Below are 12,227 nucleotides of genomic sequence, written 5' to 3' on the forward strand. Positions count from 1 at the left end.
TGAAAACAGCAGTACCGCTCTCAAAAGAACAAAACAGAACTCAATTTACAAGTAATAGACGTATAATACATGTATTTTAATTGTGTAAATACTTCAGTTACATAACACTTAGATTCAATCATCCCTAGGCTGCATTTCCACTGAGATCTCTGCGGAATAGCACCTCTGCTTCGGCTTCCCTATTCATATAAAGAAATAGGGTTTATACTAATCCGTAACTCTCCTCGCCTTGAGGGTTCAACTGACCAAAGAGAGCAAGCATATTTGGCAGCAAGATTTAATCCTGTAGTCAATGATCTCTTGCTTCTTCTCAAAATGCGGAAAACCCTAAGAAATCATCTACCTACATCTCCCCTCCTTGCCCTTTCCCCACGAGAAACAGTAGTGTTTACACAGCCAAAAATATGTAAGCTATTCTCAGTGGAGAACATACAGAAGATGACACAAGATAGTGGAAGATACCAACAACACAAATAAGACTGTGCCGTGACCCTGAAAGAATTGGCTCTAGTTACAAATCACTGGGCCTTCAGAAGAAAAACATCTAGCTCTAAGGCAGCTGGAAGAAAAGCTTTTGGCTTCCTTGTATTCCAGCTTGAAAAATTTATAGTTTAAGCACTTTGGGGAGTTTTTACATTAAGACAGTAAGAAATTATTTTTTCCTTACGTTGTAATTTTTGTTTAGCTGATTTTGGATGGAAACTGGAATGCCCTGAATGCAAAAAACCAACCAACCCAAACTCCCCAGAAGCCCACAAGCATTTCAGAAGTCAAAGGAAGTATTTTTACACAGAGTAGATGAAAAAGAACAACATATCAAACAGACCTTTCTTCATTTCAAACAAGCACATTAAATGACAGTAGTATTCTTAATAGGTAGCGATAAGGTGTCTATTTCTGATCTTCCCACCTTGGGGATTCACACATCTTGGCCATTTCTGCTTCAGTCCTTATTCACAGTGAAAGGAAAAATAAAAGCTAAGAGGGGAACCTGCATATGCCAGTAAGTTTCTGCAATTGGTTTTCTCAGCTTTAGCTCAGCAATGAGCTCATTCCAACAGAAGTGGCAAAAGTCACTCTCAAAGCTGCAAGCATAACTGTTAAAAAAGCCAGTTTGTTATGCGAGGCTTTATGCAAGGAATTAGCATCCTCAGTTTAACCTTCCTTAATACAACAGAAGATATACACAGTATTTTAACTTGTAGAGTACTTAAATAATGAATAAGCATAGATGTTAAAAATCTTGTAAACACATTTAAATTCTATTTTTAGAACAGGTACATGTTTATCTTAATCTATATTCAAGAACTTTTTTTTTTTAAATACACAATAACATATTTGGTAGATACACAGATTTTTTCACATTAGTAAAAATCCTAGAAAGAAATGAAACTGTATGCCCACCGATGGTTTTTATTTATCTGTCTGTGTCATGTTTTGAACAGCTGAGTTTATCTTCAAAGATTTTTTTCCTAGGTTTTCCTCTGTGCAGGTTAAAAACAAACAGCAACATTTAGGTTTAAATCAACATCATCAATGGCACTACACACATCTAAACCTTTGATTACTGCAAGAGTACCTTATTTTCAACTATCAAAGAACACAAATCCTCAGAGAGCACTAACTCCTTTGCTACTTGGAATATTTCAGAGACAATGCTCCACTTCTTGTAAGCAGACTGCAAATCCTGTTCATGAGCCGGGTGACAAATGCTGAAAGCAGGACATGCTGCATGTGGTATTTTAGCAGACTGGTTGGGTAAATTATACGAAAGGAAATTAAACTTAATAGCTACAGGTGATCATATCCACGAAAATAAGAACTATTCTCTCTGAGGCAGCATAGAACACAGAGGTGGATGAGAAGCAGCAAAGAGAACACAGCAGTGATTCTTCTAAATTAATCAGCACTTCTAAAAGTGAACCAGTTCCCTCTGGTGCACTGGGGGAAGGTTCTTTCTTCAGCGGGTTAAGTGACAGAGCAAAAGACAATGCTATAGGCAAATATAGTTATACCTGTCGAATCTTGGTTTTCCCTCAGAAACTGCCTCTGTGTACAGACAAAAAAAAAAAAGATACCACAAACCATACAATCAAGATGGGGCCCAAACTATATTCTGAATTACCTTTAGATTCACTCTTCATGGCATTCTCAACCCCACACTTACAGATCTCAGAGACCATTTCTTTGTATGAAGTAGTTTTCCAGCAAGACAAAAAGGTATGACCAAATAAGATGTGATTTCCCAAGCAATATGAAGTTTAAAATTGAAAGTAGTTTGAAGCAATGCTAACATAACAAGTCAGAGGAAAAAGCAAATGGGGAAAGAGGGGAAAACTGACATGAAGCACTGTCTTAATCTCAGCTACATGTGAAATGTCTTGTTAGTAGACACAAACACTCATTTTAAGCCAGATACATGTCCTTACCCACCATCATTTACAAATGCACAGAAGCTGCGTTTGATACCAAAAGTTTCTGCTTAAGTATCCAGTTTTCATACACCAAGGGCTCCAACTGCTTTAGCTCAAAGTAGCCACAAAAAGTAAACAGGCAACTCAAGTATTTCTAAAGCGAACTGAATAAGAAAAAGTATAAGCTTGCATTGAAGAACGGAGCTTTAAGAACCATAATGAGAGCTGGGGTTATGCACAGAACATTTAGAAGTCTGGAGTTCCAGATGATCATCAATTTTATTTTAATTGACAAAAAGAAATAATTTCTTTTTAAGAAGACAGACACACAAATTAAGTTCAGCATGAACACAGTTGCAGTTTTGATGCAAAATCTGCATGTAGTTAACAAGGCAAGAGTACTAGGGCAAACAGATTAGTTATCCAATTCATTAACTCACAAAAAAGTGCCAAAAATTGAGCATTGCAGATTTTACTTGTTAAAAAATTTTAACACCCAAATAAGCATATTATTTTAGAAAACAAAACCATTACATGTACAGTCTAATTCAGTATTAACCAAATGGTGATGTGATAATTTAAAAATCAGACCTCACGATGCCCAGTAAAAACAAATATACAAAATTTTTGCCCATCTCTGAATGTTGTTTCACAGACGCAAGATGTTCATCTTGCATCTTCTGCTTTCAGAGAAGTAGTATTAGAACAGTATCTACGCATTTAGAGCAAAATAAACAAGTTTGCTCTTATAATTTTATTTGAAACATGGAATATCATTTGCACAAAAATAAAAAAAAATAATCTATATAAAGCAGGGAAGACTGAAGAGTTGGAATAGCCAAACATTCTATATGGGCTGATACTTATTTCTTCTGCTTCCAATGCAGCAGCAGTGAAGCAGCAGTATCTGAGCTCATGACTGATCCCTGAACATGAGTTTTGGCAGCAAGAACAGTGCTATGGGTGTAGCTGGAACCAGGAGTATTATATTTAATGGTTTGTTGTTTTCTGGGGGTTGGGGGAGGGGAAAGCAGGGGAAGAATAAGGATGGGAAGGAAGAACAAGACACAGAAATGAATTGTGTAAAGTTACTCAGGAACCGACAGCGTGAATTCATCCTCTGAAACTGGTGAGGCTGGAGTAAGCACTCGAGATGCTGGACCCAGAACATGACAATGGAACAGTTTCACTGCTGGTGAGAAAATATAAAGCATGTAAGAAGTTAAAAAAGAGGAGATGACAAAACCTGGTCCTGTTTCTGAGCACAAGCAGCAGCAGATAGCCACGAGGCACCCACACGTTCCAGACCAACACACCATTTCGAGTTCACAGTTTGTGCTTCTGTGTGGCAGAAAAAGCTATCTCCTATGCAGAGTGGCAGCACAGTGAGACAATGCAGAAAAACCTTTATTTTTTTTTCTTAAGAGTGCTGATACCAATAGTGTACATTAAGTGTAAACTACTTAAAAATACACAACAAAACAATGCACAGGGACGACAAGGATTGCGCTCCAGATGTGCAAGTTTGTGCACAAGAAGGAGCATTATGAAACAAGTGCCTTCCCAAGTGCAAGGGCACCAGTGCATGTGTCTTGGACGGTAGGGGTACCTGACTTTCCTATTTTATATTCCAACTGTCAGAACCCCCAAACACATTTTGAAAAAAAAAAAAAAAAAAAAAAAGAGTATCTCTATGTGACTTGGCTAGCCCTTCTCCCCTAACTTTGTCTTTGAAAAGGATAACATTCACATTATTTTAGAGACTACCATATGGGATACCCAGTATGGATAAGGTTCAGTACTGCCATACATAGTTTTTTCATTCTTCTGCTGCAAGTAATTTGTTTCAATATTGTGGGAATTTGATCCTTGCATACTAATTTGTCCATCTTTGTTAAACTGATTTTTATTTTAACTGTTAAATGACAAAATTAAAGTGTTTGAATTTTCCAACTAATCTAGATTCAGGTACAAGGAGGCAACAGAAGAAAAACATGCCTGTTTCCCATTCACATACTTCTACACAGCTTCACGTTAGGCTAAGCAAAATACTAACATGCTTTCCTCCAGCTTCTCATGACCAGTAATTTTGTGGTCTGCATGTACAGGCTTAGAGACTTCTGCAAAGCAGCAAGTAGGCTGTTTGTTGTCAAGGGCTATATCCTAGCCCAGATTAACTCTAAACAAATTTACCATAATCACTAGGTAGTCACAGCTATTCCTACTGACTTTATCAAGAAATAAGGTAAGCATGTGCAGGATGAAGTGGTATTGAAGCTAAAATTAGAGGACAAAATTAACATTATAGGCAATGTATTCATTTATTTGTACTTTTGATCAATGAGTATCATCTGATAATACTTCAAAAACTAATTAACAGATTATATGTAAAGGCAATAAAGGCAGCAGAGTAAACAATACCAGCTTTACAACTCAAACTGTCAAGCTATAAATAAAAGCTCTGAATCGGTAAAGAGAGTTGGGAAAAGCCATCTATGTGGATATGGCTTTGGAAATGGAAACAATATAAATAAGGCATTTTTAGCTTAGAAGGGAAAAGAACACATGCATGCACACACATGACTTTTTTTTTAACCTTCACTTTACCTGAAATGAACTGGCAAAGATCATTCTTTAAAAAAGGGTCTTGTTAAGCAAGCAAGTATTGCAGCATTGTTCCTGCATCCAAAAACGGCACCAAGTGAACCTTCTGCAACGGTGGGTTTTTTTTTGTTTTTTGGGTTTTTTTTTTTTTCTTTTTTACAGAGTTTACAGAACTCTTTACTTTACAAGTACAGCAAGTAAAGTGAGAAGAAAACTATGGATCAAATGCCCTTACCTATAGAGAAACATTAAAGTCCCCGCTTTACTTGACTTGAACATTTTGTTCAACCTCAATGGAAATGTTAATCAGAAGTCACCTGTAGTATTTTTATTTAAAATAAATTACTAAAAGTATAGTCAATAATGTAAAGGGATTATCTAAGCATGCGAAATATAAGCTATAAATGCATCCGTGTGTACAGCATTAAGGAGTTCTACACAAATAATATAAATAAGGGGAAATTTATCCAATTAAAAAACCCTATTACTTAACAATGAAGCCCCCACAGCACATTGTGAGAAACACCAATATGCAGGCAGCTCTTCTCTCCAAGCAGAAGCAGCAAGTCTCTTCCCTACAAATCAGGAACCCAGTGCATATTATTGATTTGTATCATTCTCATACTCAGCTCTTCATTTTTTGTTTTTAGAGGGGAAGGACAGAGACCAAGTATTTCTGAGGACCAGAATCTCTCCCCTATTTTAAGAGAGCATTTAGTTTTCAGAGTGAAAAGGATTAGGCATCTCAATCAAGACTGTGGTGACAAAATTGCTCCTTCTCCTTTGCTTTACAATACAAGAGATATTGCACAAAACATTAAGTATAGCAATAAGGTAAAATAAAATGGAACATCATCGTCAACTAAAACTCCGATTCACTTGGAAGTCAGAACAAGCTCCAAGCAGTGATATAGACAGTCACTATGTATAATACTAAATGATCAAAATTGCCACTGTTCCTGACCAAGGGAATTATTCACAAGGAACTCAACAAGGACAGTGCTGTTTTAAGGCTTCCAACTGCAGTGGGCACTTCAAGGATCAGGCCCATCAGAGAGCATTTTCATAGTACAGGTAAACCCTCAAGGTTGTCCCTATTATATCAGAAGCAACATAGAAGAAACTAAAGATGAAATAAACAATAAAACCCCCAAGCATGATTGCTATACTAGAGACGTGACTAATGCAGTTTTCCACAAGAATGAAGCCTTCCCACCACTTAGCTCTGTCTGAACTAAGCAAGAAGTTAAGTAAGCATTCTCAATTTACCTTTTTAGAGAAAACGATCCAACCTAAACAGTCTCCTTCTTTCCACTAGGTGTGGTTTTGCCAAACGGGAGACAAACCTCTCTCAAGATTTCTTGCAAATGTTGACTGCCACTGACATTCTTTCAACTTTCTAATCCATACCATTCTCTCTGAGCAGTCACTTCCTCTTCCCAGGAAGCTACATGAGAGGAAGCTCAATGTAAATTAGAAGCGCATGCCAGCATTCCCATCACAGCCTAGCACAGCCGGGTGCTTTAAGCAAGCTCTGGAAATGTGTGGCCTTAATATATCCTTGTCACATGCTAAGAGCCAAACTCTACATGAAGAGGTTATTTTAACGCTAACGCAGATACGGATTTCTAGCCAGAGAAAGTGGACATTGTGGAACCAGTTTCTGCAGTTCAAAACTGCTCCTGTGGTTGAAACAGAGACAAAACCCATGATATTGTATAATAGCCATGAACTCACTATGTCTCACCAGCAAGATAAACAGCACTGAAAGAAACCAATAGCTGAGCGGTTGCCATCAGAAATGGGAATATAGCCTTAGGGAGACTATAATTACAAATAGGCAGTTCAAGAGAAGTCATGGATGAGGACACATGGAAAGCCCTTCAGAAGTTACTGCTGAACACTGATAATAATCAGCCTGAGACATCTTAGTCTCAGGTCAATGATTAATATTTTAATGCCTGAAAACGCCCTAAGCAATTCACATTTGAAGCTCTACCGACATGTTCCACGTTCAGAGATTAAAAAGGAAGACAGACCAACTTGCAGCCTGACCTACCGCAGGGAGAAAAATAACAATTTCAGTTACATTTATGTGCATCAGTATATATTATGTATTCTTAGAAAAGCATTCACGTTTAAGTAAACACTGTATCAATATATTCACACTCAAGAATTTTGCCAAAGTTAGAAGGCTTGTGCCAGATCAACCTAACAAACGTTTTTCGAAGGTACAAGTGAAAACACAGGATGCTGCAAAACAAACTCTTTTACTATCTTAGAAAAACAGAGCTTGAAGCAGCTTTCTTACTGCCTTTACTGCCAGAGCCTCCTAAACAAATAGGTAATGTACATTCTGGTACACACATGCAACATCAGTGCATTTGCATCTTCATACCTCCAAGCATGATTACGTCCCCTTCAGGGAATAAGCGAGTCTACAGTCAATAGAAGCACGAGCATTTAAACACACATTTTGCCTAAATCCAGTGATATCTGAAAAACCCTTAAGTGTCTGCAGCTGTGCAAAGGAGTATATTCTTAACACCATTTCTCTTTGATTAAAAAAAAACCAAAAAACAAACAACACAAAAAAAACCCACACCAAACACATCAAACAAAACCAAACACCCCACAAAACCTAAATAATCTCAGACATTCAGCAGCAATAAAACCAAGTTACTGCTGGCTGGTAGTATACTGTGCTTTCCACAAAACCAAGTTCTACAAACAAACTCTTGAAAGCCAGGAAAAGAAGATCTGAGGAGCCCCTTCAGAAATACTCCAGAAGCCCATGCCTAACACATATATGCACTGAATTACGCTGAAATGAGCAGCTTCCATCTGACCTAGAGTCAAGCATCTGGGCAGAGCACCACATGTGCATCATTTCTAGACACTACCTTCTGCACATACAGTCCCCATGTTAGCCCAAAAGCTCCACCCAACTTCTACTAAAATCACAACCTTCACCTACCACCCACCATACTGCTGACAGTGCCATGATAAGGCCAGATGTACACTCTTGCCCTGAGAAGTTTCAGAATGAAAGTTTATCAGCACTAAGATTTCCAAGTGCTCAAGAAAAAAAAACCAACAAAACAAAACCAAAACCTAACGACAAAAAACCCCAAAAAACCCACTTGATGATGCAAGAACTAAAAGCAACCAGAAACAATGCATTAAATTCCCCTCTGTCCACACAGCTGACCCTGATCTGTTTTGTATTATGAACTCTTCAGCGAAGAGACCCGTCAACTTCTTACATTTGATTTAACAGTACCATGCAGATCTATAGTGCTACATCAATTACATGGTCCTTGGAACAATGTCCTGGCTTTCCCTGGGAAGGGCCTTGCTTGCCTATGAGGCATGAACCAGATGTTATGGAACTCAATGGAAAAATTCCACCATCAACCAACAAAGGGCTTTCGGTAAAGAACAAGTAATCATTTAATATTATGTATTATTCACAGAATAAATTAGGTCAATAATATATAGAGCAAGGCCCACAAGGATCTTTCACAGAAGTAGCATCACACAACAGCAAACCTATCCATGTGTATTTAAGATTATCTGTCACTGAACTGGACATTAGAGAGCTCTAGAGAGAAAACTATCACCTTATTTACTTACTCCTTGCTAAGTCATTAGCAGCTCCCAGTGGTTTTGAAAAATCCACATTAGACCGTGTTAGGTCCCCCCCCTCCTTTGAAGCAGTATTTAAACTTAGAAATACTAGAAGAAAGTATGCTATAGTCTTCAGATTTTTTGAAGTGATGCTACCAAAAAACTTTTATCCACTTTTCATTTTATTTCAGGAGAGGAAGGGGCTTCCCCACTGTGACAGGGCAGAAATATTAGCTTAATTTGTCCCTTGCAGGCAAAAACTGGGGCTTATTCTGTAACTTACTGGCAATTGCAGCACATGCACTTAGTCCTGCTAAAATGGTCGGTGAAATAACGCATTTTGACATTTAAATTGTTATTATTAAACTTCAAAATTTAAAAGCTTATATAAGCAGTTCACATCCACTAAGAGTCTGCTTGATTTTGAAAATCCAAGAAAGTAATACTACTTGCTCACACATTTCAAGACCAGTAAAAGACTACTTAAGACCAAAACCTTGCATTAACTTAATTTTCTTTGAAAACATGACAGATTCATTAGGGCATACTATATATAACAACAATCCAGGCCGGGTCCCTGACTTTTAGCCCAGCTCTGCGAGTGTATGAGGGCAAACTAATAAAAAACCCCAAATGCTGTCCCCCTTTGCCCAGCCACCAAGCAAGATCCAGCAGCCACTTAAGAGTCGCCTGCAAGTTGGCAGCATTGTCTCACTCTGTCCAGTACCAGCCTCCTCTCCCCTCCCTCTCGGTCTGCATGTCTCAACACATGGAATCACCTTCCTGAACTTTTGCCTTGTTGCTGCCATCACTTCAGCGCTCATATGGAAACTGCTTCCACCTCACCCCCGCCACACCAAGCAGTAACTTCAGTACACGGAGGGTAGAGCTTGTCAAAAAATGCTGTACGTGGCATTATTTACACAAGTTACACCCGTTCTTGATGTACCTCTTAAGTGATGCTTTTCCCCTCCCCATTCCAGTTGCCTGCCAATAACGCCCTAAAGAAAATCTCATTTTCAAAACTACTTAAAAACTCCCACACATTTACTATAGCTTCGAATTCATATTAAATTTCTCATAGTATCTTGCCCCTTTAGTTTGCAATGTGTTTCTAATGCTACAAATCACTTTCTTCCTTGCTACACAACCTGAAACACATGAAAAGAGTCTTCATTTTACCTCCAGAAACTGTGCCTTATTCATTTCACATGGGAAAGGAAAAAGCTTAACTCTGATTAAAGGAAATTGCACAGACAGAGACGGTGAGTAAGCTGTGAGCAACTAGCCAAAGATTTTTTTTGAACAAAAGAAAACTCACGAAGAAGATAGTTTCCATCTGTTTTTATTAGCTGTAGTATTGTGTGTATGTACTTAGAAACTTAGTAACCTGAACTATAGAGTTGATGAGACAAAGAAGAATGCCAGTCAGAATGAAGCAGCTTTAACCTATGACAACATCCACGCTGTGTCTATATAATATAATTAGGCAGGTATATGACAATATATTAATGTCAAAATAGCCACTACATCTATTATTAATATGGGTAAGTAGCGTACCCTCATTCACATACTTGAAGTTTAGTACATTTTGCTTTCCTATTCAATCTAAAACACTATTTTTTGTTATTACAGTAACAACTACATAATTGTAAGGTACATAATATCTACAGTAAACAGTCAAGTATCCAAATACACATGTCAAATATATAAACTGCTCAATGCCATAGGGAAATATTTTGTCCACACCTTCTAGAATTATGAGCATATTTAAACAAATGTGAGAAAACACTGTCATAAAACGAACGATGTGTAGAATAAAGTATACAGTACTATGGCTTAGCCTTGTTTCACTAAGTAGAAAACCCCTATGCATTTTGATAAAAGCCTAAGGAAGAATTATTGGCACACTCTCCTCTATGCACACTAGTATTAGACAGTTAAGCACAAACACCACATTCAAAAAGTAACTCAATTGACAGTCAAGAGCAACAATCTGAAGACTCCTATAAATACTTCCCAAAACGTAAATTTTGATGGTATACATACTCCTCCCCACCAGCCTTCATCGAAGCATTGGACAACTACATGCAGGATAAAGTATTCTTTCACATCTAAAATAAAGAGACCTTTTTTGAAGTACCACTTATAAATATGTAGAAAACATGGAAAATCCAGCAAACTACTTTTTTATTGGACAACCAGTCAAAAAGGAGTTTCAAGGTATTACAGTATACAGCATGAAAATTTACACTATCTTCTCAACAGCACAACAGACAACACAGCTTGTCATTTTTATTTGTATCCAGAGCTTCATTAACATAAGTCATAAATAATATTTTATGCACTACTATTGAGAAAAACCAGAACACCAAAAACAAAAAACCAAACCCCAAAACCATGTTCCTTTGCAAAAGTAATTTCAAAGCCATTACTGTTGACCATGTTTCTCTTTGTAGTTTAGTTGCTGCAGGACTATTTTCCAGTCCTTCCGTGCTTCTGTCTAACCACAAACTTTATTGAATCACTCTGTGGATGATGTATTTACTTCTTAAAAGGCCTTTGCATTTCTCAACCAAATAGTTATGCTTGCAATGATAGCGCAAAAAGTTTGGTGTAAGTTTTTCAGTAACAGAATGTAGCATTTTTCTGTAGACCTAAAAATCTTAAGACCACCTCACGTGATCTTTTGGGGGAAGCCCCTGCCATTAAGCAAAATAAACTTTCATAATGTATACTTTGACATTTACAGTTAAAGGATAATTAAGTTGTTGTGCATGAATGACAGTAGCATACACCAAAGAACATACTTCTCATTGCATTCCATGCGCAGCTGATGGGTTAGCAGACACACTAATGACAAACACTTCCAAAACTTTGATCAATACAGTGGATCAAATTGATCTCATGAGCAGTGGGCATAATTTTTCCTCTAGTCAACTGATATTACACAATTAAAATATCTTTCTTACCTTCTGAAAAAAGTCTTCCCCACTTTTCCCTTTGCCTTCTGCAGCAGCTGTAAAAGAAAGGTGGGATATGGTTACTATGTACATAGTACAGGTTTACATACAGAAATTATTAGTGAGTACATACTACTGTGAAACCAAAATTCCAGGCAATCTTTTCTCATGCAATAAACATTTGTCAACAACTGAGTAATATCCGAAACTGCCTTTTACAAGTCATTTGTGAAGGATGGAGACCAAGCAGATGTTTGTATTTGCATACCAGAGCTATAATATACTGATGCATATTTTAGTTACAAAGTAAATATGGTCGTGTAAGTCTAATGATTTATTCATACTGCATACTTTGCTGTGTAATTCTACCCATAAGAGGATCAAAAGAAAGCTAGGAGGGCACAAGATTTAATGTATCAACAATAAAAATTAGAACCAAAACAAGAATAAGCATTATAGTAAGCCAGAATCAGATTAAGAATATGTTTTCCTCTATCCTGCAATTTTTTCTATTGAAGTGAAATACAGAGCTACCACTATTCGGTTTACTAAGACTGAGTAACTACAACAAAAATCTAAATACTTCCTAGTGCTGTTAAGTATTCCTTTCTCAATT

General features: G+C 37.3%; 1 protein-coding gene across 1 annotated transcript in view; it reads right to left on the reverse strand.

Moving 5' to 3' along the window:
* Positions 1–12,227, reverse strand: part of BICC1 (BicC family RNA binding protein 1) — a 109,876-nt gene that overhangs the window by 60,177 nt on the left and 37,472 nt on the right. The window contains exon 2 of the mRNA XM_056352434.1: positions 11,621–11,667. Within this exon, the coding sequence (XP_056208409.1) occupies positions 11,621–11,667 (47 nt within the window). The remainder of the gene's footprint in view (positions 1–11,620; positions 11,668–12,227) is intronic.

Source organism: Falco biarmicus, chromosome 9, assembly GCF_023638135.1.
Source record: "Falco biarmicus isolate bFalBia1 chromosome 9, bFalBia1.pri, whole genome shotgun sequence".
In the NCBI taxonomy this organism is placed as follows: domain Eukaryota; kingdom Metazoa; phylum Chordata; class Aves; order Falconiformes; family Falconidae; genus Falco; species Falco biarmicus.